This window comes from Hesperophylax consimilis, chromosome 4 (genome assembly GCF_061612785.1).
Source record: "Hesperophylax consimilis isolate HC1 chromosome 4, BYU_Hcon_1.0, whole genome shotgun sequence".
In the NCBI taxonomy this organism is placed as follows: Eukaryota; Metazoa; Arthropoda; class Insecta; order Trichoptera; family Limnephilidae; genus Hesperophylax; species Hesperophylax consimilis.
Genome location: NC_142839.1, coordinates 17,226,184 through 17,239,004, shown reverse-complemented (window position 1 = coordinate 17,239,004; position 12,821 = coordinate 17,226,184). Strand labels below are relative to the sequence as shown.

General features: G+C 32.6%; 1 protein-coding gene across 2 annotated transcripts in view; it reads right to left on the bottom strand.

The window, feature by feature from the left end:
* Positions 1-12,821, bottom strand: part of LOC149424299 (neural-cadherin-like) — a 306,585-nt gene that overhangs the window by 257,278 nt on the left and 36,486 nt on the right. For both annotated transcript variants that reach the window (XM_089651433.1, XM_089651434.1), the window contains exon 2: positions 1,815-1,961. In XM_089651433.1, the coding sequence (XP_089507559.1) occupies positions 1,815-1,961 (147 nt within the window). The remainder of the gene's footprint in view (positions 1-1,814; positions 1,962-12,821) is intronic.

The following is a 12,821-nucleotide window of genomic DNA, read 5'->3' as shown; positions in this document are numbered from 1 at the left end:
CCAATTTTACTAAAAGATTCAAGTACTTGATCTACTACATTTGTAAAAAAGTTGTTAAAGTTTTCTGCAATAGCCGATTTGTCAGTTATAATATTTTCATTTATTATAATCTCATTGACATCGGTTGATACTTTTCTTTTTGTTCGTGATTTCGTTAATAATATTCCATGTTTTTTTGGTATAATTTTTTGCACTATCAATTTGTTTACAATAATATTTCTTTTTACAATTTCTAATTAACCTATTTAGTAAATTTCTATACATTAAATATTTCGTTTTCATAAAAGGCATAATTCTTGTTTTTTGACAAGCTTTTTGATAATTTAACATCTCTCTGTTTAATAGAGACTATTGGTCCTACAGTGATCCGAGGCTTAATTTTTTTATAATTTCTCTTAGCGATAGCAATTTTATTTGTACTCTTCGAAATATAAGCTTGTAGAGTTTTATAAAATAATTCTAATTCTGTATTTGGGTTAGCTATTGATAGTATGCTGTCCCATTTTTCTGAATGTAGTAAATTGTTTAATGTGATGTAATTAATTTCTTTTATTTCAACAGTGTTAGAGTATACTTTTGAATTTGTGGTTAATATGTTGTGTCCGTAGAATGTTGGGTAGTGGTCAGTAATATTTGTTTTTAAAGTTGAAGATTTAGTTATAACGTGTTTGTGTGTTTTGATAAGTAAGTGATCTAGAGTCGTGGAATAATTCAAATTTTCTCTTGTTGGTGAGTTTATGTATGATTGATATTCTGCATGTGACAAAAAATCTAAGTATTCATTTATACATTTTGTTTTTTTGTGGTTTTCATTTATGTTTATATTAATATCACCAGTTAATATTGCAAAGTTAAAGTAATTTCAGTTAGTCATTTTTAAAAGCCAATTAAGTTCATTATTGAATAGAGATTCATTTAAGGAAGGTGATCTATAGAAAGCTAATAGCAAGTAAGCACAATTACTGTGGGTAAATGTTAATTTAATTGCATTAGCTGTTTATTATTATTATTGTTATAAAGTCTAGAATTTCGAAGGCAGGTTTTTAAGACATTTTTTTACAAATACAGTGATTCCATCGTGACCAGTATATTTACATTCAGATGAAATAGTTACATACCCTGGCAGGTTAAAGGGGATTACTTCTTTCATTTGTGTTTTTGTTAAAATAACAATACTAGGATGTTTCATCACGTTTTTCAATATTAAATCATAAGTTATGAATAGCAAGATAATGAATAGAGGGACCTTTTCGTCACTGACCGGGTAGCTTGTACTCAGTTTTTAGTGGACACGGGATGTGTGCCTGGTCTAAGGACGCGCTCCCAAGCGTTCCAAGTATGTGGAAGAGCTATTGTCCGTTGGCAGCACCGCCATCACCACACACGACAGCCTGACGCTCACCTTGAATCTAGGACTACGGCGCGACTTTACATGTAGCTTCATTATTGTTGACGTCTCCAGGCCTATCATTGGAGTGACAACATTTACGCTGCTAGCGGAAATCCGCTAGAGGCAGTTGCCGGACCATGTGATGAACCTGACAACGACACGCTATCTTACATCACATCAAAACTACTCCGTGCCCTCCAGTTGCCAAACGAACCCGCCGCCTCCCTCTTGATAAACTCAAGCTAACCAAGGAGTTTAAGATTACTCTCATGAATGGGTCATTCCCCGCAACATGATCTTTACCACAAAAGTAAGTTTTCTGGAGCTAGAAAAACTTTCTATAGCTTTTCATTTTAGGTCAATGTAGTAATCAATGCTCGTAATTATATTACGATAAGGAATATGAATGCTTTAAATCACTTACAATTATTATTATGGTTGTTGGCCGTGAGCGTGAGTACCGTGTTCTGCAAGTCTTCGTTCTCGTCCACCTCCGCCTCGTACAGCGCGCGGTCGAAGTAGGGAGCGCTCTCATTCTTGTCGGCTATTCCAGTTCGGATGAACTTCGTCACTGAAAGACAAAAACATACTGATTAGTTCACCAATCAACTAGTAGTTCTAAGAAAGTCAATTTTTTTATAGGAAATACGAACCTTTTCGGGTTAATTATCGGACAGTAATTTTAAAATCTACTACTACAACTACTTAGTTGAAAGTGTTGCTGTTGGAGGAGTTATATTGTGTCATGAGGATTGGGCTAACGACGCCTGAAACAGACGCGATGCCCACTCAGCCTACTACCGGATTATTCAGATATGACAGGGAGTAACAATAAATGGCTTCATCTCTGAGATTGTAAATATACCCTCAGGTGTGCCCCAAGGATCTCACCTGGGACCGTTACTGTTTACAATTTTCATCAACGACATTATAAAATGCTTTAATTATGCAAATGTTCTACTTTTCGCTGATGATATGAAAATATTCCTGCCTATTAATTCTATAATTGACTGCTTTAAACTACAAGAAGATCTGTATAGGCTTAATGATTATTGTATCCGCAATCGTCTCAACATGAACACTTCTAAATGTTATGTAATTACCTTCACTAGAAATAAAATTAAGTTTGACCATAATTATCATATAGCTGGCCAACTACTCAAAAAAGTTACACAAATTCGTGATCTAGGTGTTATACTTGACAGTAAACTTACATTTGAGGCTCATATTGATATGATTGTTAAGAAAGCCCTTAGAATGCTAGGATTCTTATTCCGTATTGGAAAAGAATTTAATAATATCATAACACTTAAAATATTGTATTTTTCTTATGTTCGCAGTCATCTTGAATTCGCTTCTCCCATATGGAATCCTCAATATAATATTTACATAAATCGCATTGAAGCCATCCAAAGAAAATTTGTCCATCATTTAAATTTCAAACTAAATTCAAACCTTGACGTAAACAGCTCGATGGACCTTTATGGACTTAAGCCATTAAAAACTAGAAGAGACTCCGCAGATATAATATATCTCCATAAAATTATCAATGGCTTTATTGATTGTTCTCCCCTTCTGTCTGAAATTAATTTTAGAGTTCCGAGCGTTAGAACTAGAGAAAAATCACTTTTTCATCTCCATAAATGTTCTACTAATATAAGACAAAATGCGTTTATATTCAGAGCTTGTAGTATATTTAATAAGAATTTTAATGATATGGACATATTCTCAAGTAATTTAGGAACCTTTAAAAGATATGTAATAACTAACATTAAATAATTTTAAATATTCTACTTGAAGTTATCATGTTATTGCTTTGAATCCTTTCCAGTTACTTACCTTCCAATTTATACTCATGTGTTCAATTTAGTTGTAGGTATACATTTATTATATTGTTATTATTGCTATTGTGTAGTGTTATTGATTGCTGCTGTGTTGAAATTTTACAATACATTTTGTTTTGAATTTTAGTTGGTTATTAGTATATCAGTTAAATTTAAATTTTTGAAATTTAGCTGGTTATTAGTATATTATTTGTGTTCCTAGATCTGTTATTATTTTTTATTTATTATTTACAATTTTGTATTTTTTGTAAATTTCTCAGGCCACGGGTACAGAACCCTTAGTTTCTTGTTTTAATATTTTTTATTATTATTATAATTTTAAGTGAAAATCTGTTATTGGATTTTATCTTTATTATTTAGTTTATTCTTATATATGTAAATAATCTGTTGATTTTCCAAAATAAATAAAAATAAAATGACAGAAGGTAAGTCTCACGTGAACTCTGGCTGAGTAAAAGGTACTAACCAACACGGCTGCTATCGCAAGTTTGATCGGACATGAAAAACACAAACAAATTTACAGACAGACCCAAATGCAAAGCGCCCGCGATAATACAGAACCGCTACGCTCAGTCAAATAATTAGACGTTCGTAGAAATTCGTAAGAAATACGTTCGTATTTAAGTTATTGTATTGAAGTTTATAGGGATTATAGGGGAACTGCACCTGCCTAGTAAATGATAATGGCAGGTAATCATGAAGATTTTACTTCATAGATCACATCTAAATTAGTTGTGCATCCTTTAGCCATACGGCATTGATTTATTGATAATTTTATTTTTTTTCTTCACTTCTTAAAGGCTTTTACATGACGTATACATTATTAAAGGTTAGTTGTTCTGGGTCTCTATTCTCCACGAACAATCAAAAAGTCTATATATTATTAAGTCAAATATTTTCTATGTTTCTGAGGTTTTTGACGTTTCTATGGTGATAATTTGAAATGTCAAAACAAAATGCAACGAAAGGAAAAAAAAATACTAGTATAAACATCTAATGGAAATATTTTTTAATGAACAGCTACTAAATCTGTGTTAATTCTGTTAGCAGCTCCTGGCCCACACTCAGCAGCCATTCCACCAGCAATCAGTCCTAAATCTAGATTATGATCAATTAGGTTTTCTGGAAGATCAACTTTATCATATTGATGCATGAATTGATAATGTTGACGCCTTTGACGCGGGAGTTTAATCGAGAACTATGTGTTAACAAAGGTACCGTTATCTTATTTTTAAAACATTACTACAAGCCGACGTACTAAGGCTTTGATAAGCCTAAAATTCCTGACGAAGTCTTCGTCTGTCAAATTAGCGAAATAATCGACCCTATGACGAAACGTTCTTGTCAGTCTCAAAGCAGCAACTTCAGCTTGCACTACATTGTGTATTGCAGCCAATCAGCCATTATATGGGACCTTAAAATAATTTATAATATATAATGAATAGTTTTTTTAAATTATAAACTAATGTTTGTAAATCAACGTTTTTATGCATGGCACAATGGATAACAAAGTATTATAAGCAATAATTATTCGCGTGCAATATCCATACAAATCGAAAATATCTCCAGAGTAAATAAAGTATAAAGTATAAAAAGATAAAGTTGGTTGTTTACAGGTGAAAAAAATATAATTTGCAATAATTGTTGAATGAAATACTTGATATTTTGTGGGTTGGGAATGAGCCGACGTAGATTAGTGGTTCAGAGCACCTGACCGGCAATCAGAAGGAGCGGGTTCAATTCCCGTCGGCGGCGTTTATTTTATTTTTACTCTGGAGATATTTTCAACTTGTATGGTTATTTCAGGCGAATAAATAATTATTGCTTATAATAATGTAGGTATAATACAAGTTATATTAGGGAGTTCTGTTGTAAAAAGGAGTTGTATTATTATTATAAGAAAAATTGTATATAATAACAAGAGTACAAAATAAGTACTTTGAAAAATGTGTGAAATAAAATCATGCCAAATAGAGTAGGGCTTGTTTGTATAGTTGATGTTTGGGATGAATGTAAAATGTTTACAGAAGATTTTAAAAAGCCGTATTTTTTTTAATTTCTATAAAATTTCCCATGCATGTTTGTTCAAATACAAACATACGTTTATTGCAGTATTTTTTTCATTAAATTTTTTTTTTATTTTAAGCAAATGCGTTGAATATCCCATGTATGATAAAATGATCAAATGTTTATTTTCACAATAAAATAAAACAAAATTTTGAATGAAAGCATCGATGAAAAGATAAATGGGTTTGATTTAAAAAAACCGTTTTGCATTTAAATGAGAAACGTAAAAAGAGGTATGCATAGTTTGTAAGCAAAAAAATTGAATGATTTTGTTGAACTTGGAGATAAAACAAAATTGAGGTTTTCTTTTTCTGCCGATAAAATATTCTACTGAGCCGCTAACATAGAAAAATCTTATCGTTACTAACCGAGATGTTTTTTAAGGCCGAGACAAGTTGCTAATAATCTGAACCATCCCATCAGATTTATTCATTGGGATATATATTTATTAACTCGTACATTTGTACACGTATTTATCTTTTAATTTATTTATGTAAGAAAGCTTGTTGTGGTTTTCAAATTTATTTTAATAAGGGTTGATTTTGGTAAGATTTTGTTTGAAAAGTTAACGGCCTCCGTGCTTGGGGTGTAATCAGTCGACTATGAATCGGGAGGGCGCGGGTATAAGCCCCAGCGTGCGTAAGTAAATTTTATTCAATTGTTTCACAATTTTTTTCTTAAAAATAATACTCCTTTTCTATATTTGTTGCACGTTCCAGAGAGGAAGACACTCTCAGTTTCGCTCTGGTGAAAGACATTGACAATTGGGGCGCTTGTGAGGTACACGGAGAAAATGATACAGTTAAAAAAGTGATATCATGCCAACTTCCTGTTAATATATTAGTTATTCAGAATATATGGAGAACACGTGTTCTTTTTCTAATAAATCCATGACGGAATGCGACAATATCAGTATGTCAACAGCAATATCAATATTTGTATAAACACATGTTCCGCCGTCCTCATAAAACATTCGCTTTTGACTGATACTTTGTTAGAAGCTCTGTCAATACATTCGTCAAAAGCCTACAGTCCTGTTTTTAACAGGAAAATAAATAATTTGGTCAGATTTTTAATAAATTCACAGTATTTGACATCATTAAGTTTTATCAAACGTAATTTTTGAAAAATTGTAATTTTGTAGATGCTTTTACGGGAGCTCTTTCTATATTAGATCCTCAAATTAATGTTGCAACGTTATTGAGGCACGAACCTGTTTCAACGTGGATTTTCCTAATTATCCGTTCGTTGCATTTCTAATTTGTAACCAAAGCAGAGATATCACGTTGAACATTATGAAAGCGGATACTGTCCAATGAAAGGAAAAGCTTAAATGGATTATGGTATGACGTCATTGTGATTTATAAATATAATGATGTAACTAATTAGGGTAATTCGCAGGAGAATAAAAGAAAGCGAAATTCGTTGTCTGTGTAAGACCATAACCGGGTTTTAAGTGATTATTAAAAAAATGCATTTGCCAATGACATCTAATTAAAAAGGTGTTTATTGTTTGCCCTAGAGATAATACGATGAATTATCGAATCTAAAATCAATGTACGTAATTTAAAATAATTTTACTAATGACATGATTTTAGATTTTCACGGCCAAAAGCATTAAAGTGATTTATTTTTGGGGTATTTTGAGGTGTTGCGCTACATTCTTCTTTAGCCAACGTTTCGGACAGCATTACAGTGTCAATCACGAGAACAGAAATTTAAATATATATATATATATCACTTTAATTTTATTAATATTTTCCGTAAGATTCTTTTTCCGAGATTCAAATCAATTTTCTATTAACATGAAGATACTGACTTTCACTTTTCCAACGATTTATAAAAGTACCATGTAAAAATTATTTACATGATAACTTTTATCTCGAAGGTTGAACTTTTAATATCAATTTAAATTTAGTTTCTAGGATACCCCACGGTCTATTCTTACACTTTTCATATGTTTGGCATAATATCGTGAAATAATACAAATTTTCACTTAATATTAAAAAAATATGCATTCACGTTGCTACGTGTTTAAATAAATTACCCGTATGATTAAAAATTACTTTTGATATACACATTTCATAAAATCTTACAACGCAGATTCATTTTAGTGCATAATGAAGCCTAAGATATATTTTATTCTGCGTATCACTCTGGGATGAGATAGAAGGTTTATAAGGGATGGAAAATGAGTACGTACCCAATCATCAATTAAATAGATTTCTACATTCTATGTAGAAGTTTTCATTCGGGTAAACATTACAAAGGGAAGTCCTATTACTTATTTCATTGAATTGGTATTATGTTTCTAAGAAGACCCTTTCTCATAATACGTTTAGATGCGATTGCTTTTACTTTTACTATTGAAAGCAATTATGATTTTAGTGTATTTAACGCTGCGTTCATTTTATGATGAGTTGATTCTCGAGATTCAATGAAAATATTTCGCTTGCTTTGATTCTATCCTGAGGAAAAACAACTCTGATCTTAATTAATACGTCTTCATAAATCTCTTACCAAAACGTTGCTAGAATCCTCCGAAATGATCAAGAGGGACGTGACATAATTTAGGTTGTCTGTATTCAAGAGGGACAAGGCAACAAGAGAAGCTATTGAGCAGACACGTTCTTCAGCCAATCACCAAAACTAAAATATGCAATTCCAGGAGAAAAACCACTAAAGTCTAACTTACATTTAATAACACATCGGTTTACGAAAACAATTAACATTTCTAGCACATTTTTTTTTATCCCTGCGATCATTATTTTGACTAAACACAAATTTATTATAAGGATAAATATTAATTTAGGTACTTACTAGCAATCAATTTTATTTTCGTGTGGTTTGGTCATTTTAAAAGTACTGTTGCATGAAGGATAAGTAACCTTTATGGATGTGATGACGTAATATTAAAATATGGATACGTTTTTTTTACAATCGAGTCATACAAAAAAAGCCTGCTAAAGTCAGAAAAACGCACAAGTCACGCACTGGTCACACCGACTAAGCACGAGTAAAATATTGTCGAGGGAGACATTACACGTCATTATAATATTTTTTTTATTTATATGCAATATCCTTCATCCCCTTTTTCGGGGAATTGAAAAGAACGCAAGTAGACAAGTACCAACCTAAATAGCTCTTTTTAACGACATTCTGAAAAAAATATATTTCCAGGGCTTTTGGGAAATTGTAAAAAAAGGTCACGACATCTTTCTGGGCGAAGGGTTGCTCTAAAATACAGAGTTATAAATTAATTCTACAAACCAAAGGCTTTTCCAAGTGAGGGTAGATCAACCTTGCTTTTCTGGGGAAAAATAATGAAGAACTCTTCTGAAATCGTTGGCGATTCGATAAAGGTTCGTAATCCGCCGTAGCACAACAATATATCGACTAGTTTTCTTTCATTGCGTAAATGGTCGAGTTTTGTGAAAATTATTCGTAATTTAGTTCAACCATACAATAATTGATTAACACTTGTTGCAAAGAACATTTTGTAATAAAGCATATGTGTGAGTATTGATGATTCCTTATGGATTGCGAACTAAGAACGGAAAAGAGCAAATCCTATGGGAACTCATTCTTTTTGAACTATTCAATTGATATTATGCAACTCACCCTCAGGTTTATGAAACAAATTACGTTATGTATAAGGGTGCTTATATACACCTGAGCCGAACCACCGAGCTGAACGAAGCAACCGCAAATGGCCTGAAAAGTGGATTGCGATTGCTTCGTTTCTTTTCCGTAATTCGTGGCCTGGGCTCGCGCGTTTTTTCGTGTCTATACGTAGCATAACGTCTCACTTCTCGAAAAACATACAATTATGCCAGACCGATCGATGCAGAATGTAGTTGTTTTAGAAGCAAGAATAAAAGAACATTGCTAAAAGCTTTTGCTTTTATTATCAAAAGACTAAAAAATAATAAAATAAAATATAACAATTAATCTTAAAGTTAAACATGTTATTGTGCTGGTACCTAAAGAGTCAGTGTATAACAACCGAACCAACTGGCTTCTTGGCAACTATTGTAAAGGTTAAAGAGGGTTTAACCCCCGAATATCCGAGAGAAAACTTTACCTCAAAGGTAAAGGACATCACAAAATTTAATTGTTTTATCACAATATAAAAAAGTCTTGGTACTTTTCCGCCGTAGATACTTTGTTTTCAGCTAATGGAATTTTTTAACAAGTTTGTATTTGTATTTAACAAAAACGCTTTTCATCCAAAACGGACAACCTTTTAAAAGTAAAAGATTTAAAAAACCACTACCATTTAAATTTGGTAAATGGAAATAAAATCATTCCAGATTGCATTGGGGTAGAAAATTCTTTTTAGCAAATTTTCATCTACAAAAACGCACTAGATTTTTTTTTGTTAGAATGGTTTTTGTCCTGAATAGAATTTTTTATATTTAAGTTTTTTTAATTATTGAAGTCAATATAAGCGATTAGCTAATATTGTTTTCAAAAATTAAATATTAAAATTCGAGGTTTTACTCACCAAGTTATTCCAAAAAATAAATATAAGTTTTTTTTTAAATATTCCTTGTTGGTATTGAAGAAATATTATACACATTAAACTGCAACATGGTCTTTTCGAAAGTCAGTATTTGGATAAACGTTTGAGGAAGGGACCACACACGTTTTATTATATACTCTTTACAGAGGCTGAGAGCTTGTTTTCCGCGACATTATTTTATGCTTGCAATCCGTACTCTTATTCTGAAGGACAGAGAAAATAGAAAGCCGAGAATGAAACTGTGTTTGTTATCATCGCCAGCATTCATAACTTTAAGTGTGGACAAGCAAAGCACTATCACGTGGCGCAATGTAACTTTTGAAAGCTGTTATAAACGTGCCTGGGAATCTTGTTGCCTCCAAGAAAAAAAATATTGTCCGGCACCTTGACACAAAGAAAACGATCTGAAGCGGAAACATTTTTAAATATAATTGGGGTTCAAACCCTTACAAATACTTCCTCGTATTGGGAGCCCTTTTCAGAGTTTTCCTCGTTTCATTTGTTATTTGAGTGTTAAAAAATGTTAAAAGACGAAGTTTAAAAAAAATCAGAAATACAAGTATTATATCAAAATCTTTTCCTTCAAAATCGTTATCTATTCATATTTGCAAACACGCTCAACATCTAGACATGCACCACATCTCTCTCCTGACAAGCAATTTAGCTTTCAACACTGTCAATTTTCCTGACAGTTTCGACCGGCGCAGCGAGAGCGGCCGACGTTTTCTCGTTTCAACACTTGCTTTCTAGAGTTTACGGCAGACTGTCGCTAGGTTTTACCACTATCAATATTTGCCACAAACATTTTTTGAACTGGTCTTTGATATAAAATGTGCGAAGGCCTAATACCAAATTCCCACATAATGTGAAAGTGTTTTTTCACAGAATTACGTATTCCACCCTTACTCACCTAGTGCCCTATTACTCTTGTTTGACTTCGACAGAGGTCATATAGAACACTTTGTTTGGGCCGTTTTACAAAGCAGAAAGGATATGATTTACGCGAGAAACAACAGCACGCTGATATGGCAGTATATTTGTTTATCTGACTACAGTAAAACAAATGTTTTATTTATTAATTGAACTTGTTACCGCTCTTTGTCGTTTCGTCGAAAAATATATTCTATTTATTCGTCAAAGAACTTTGTAAAACAAGCATCGCGAATCATGCATACAATTTGCGATACACATGTGGTCGGTGCCGTGACACTGTTTTGGTACAGTTTTACAAACTGCTGCATACAAATTCTTCTTGTTGGTAATCAGTATACATTCTAAATTCAGTCCGAAAAACGTTGCTATTTCACACTGCAGGAGTCTTCCACGGAAAGTTGAAATTGAGTTACTACGGAGGTTAAATATGTTGAGGTTACTAGACACTCGAACAGAGATGTTTACTAAATATTTTAACATACGACTAATTTACTGTAGTTTTTTTCTGTAACATTTTCTAAACATCGCAACATTACAAAGCAGCTGGCTCAACATATTTAATTAGTCCGTAGGTACATAAAATTCTAACGTGGGCGATTTAATTTAAGTTTTTTTATTAATCCATACACAATATATTATGATAAAGGTGATAAGGTATATTAAATTGTACATGGTTTAAGTACTTGTTGAAGTCCACATAATATCAGTAATTTCTAATGTAATTAACCTCAATAGTTAATATACGAGTAGTATTAATAAAAAGGAGGAAAGAAGTGGAGAGATAAAGCGAAATTTGAAATCAAGAATTACACGCACAAGAAATGAAAGTTTGTAATAACTGTAATTAACTGCCAATAAACGTTTAATGAAAAATTAAGATTATTAATGGTTGCTGAAAGTAACACTATGTAGATTTGTAGGTCGATTATTGAATAAAAAGCGCGATATAATAGTCGAACATTCAAAAGTTGGGTTGGAACATTCGCACAGTTTTGGCCGTAATGACTTCAATTATTCAAGTAAGACAAAAGCTTTCGGCGGTGATCGAAGCAGCTAAAAGGAGCGAGGGTGCTATTTAATTTGTATAGACACAATAAGCCTCAATGCCAGAGTCCTACCACAGTAAAAATCATGGCTATAATTCCATAGCTTTGCGTTGAACCCAACATACAATGGATGGCGAAAAAAGGGGTGAATCCCATTAGAGGAAAAAGTACAGTAATACTCGTAATTAAATAAAAGTAAGCAACTACAATTTCAAAATGCATTTGCGATTCTGATTCAGTTAGAAGTGTTTGTTATTTTTACCTTAGCTAAACACAGGAGGACATTTGGAAAATAGTTTCTTTCTGGGCCTCTGTCGTCTCTGGGAGTGCAATGTGGATGGTATTTTACGGAAATGTGGGAGATGATCTGGGAAGGAAAAAGGGTATGATCGGTGGGTAGAAATCTGGGGCTCAGTGTCCAAGAGTGACAGACATATAAATCCATCTCTTCAACGGAGGTGAAAGGTTTTGAATTAGAGATTCCGGCTGTCGGACAAACCTCACCCCAAGAGGTAACAAACTTAGCTAACCAGAAAGTATTCAAGAAATCAACAACCATTCAAAATAACGTTCTGAACTAGACTTTTGTTGTGATATCTAATGCTGGATTAAACCAGTTCTTTCAAACTGGTTTGTTTTGTAGTGATAACTTGGACACAAAATTTCCCTGTTTGTTTCATTTATTCAGTTGGAATGAGTTTACCTGATTTTATAATATATATTTTATTATTACATCCAATACCATTAAAATATCCAAAATTATGTGAATACCGCGCACAAGTGTCAACTGCTCCCAACTACCTAGAGCCATGAGAGATTATAATGACATACCCAATCGGGGTATATAGTGGGGGAGGGGGAGCATATCAGGAAGTGGAAGCTGGGGAAGTACCTAACTACATGTGTATTTGCTGTAGTGAGAACGTAACAGTTAGAAAGGATGGTATATGTGGTGCTAGTGTAATTAGCATTATCGTATCTAAAATAACGTATAATTAAGAATTATGCATATTATT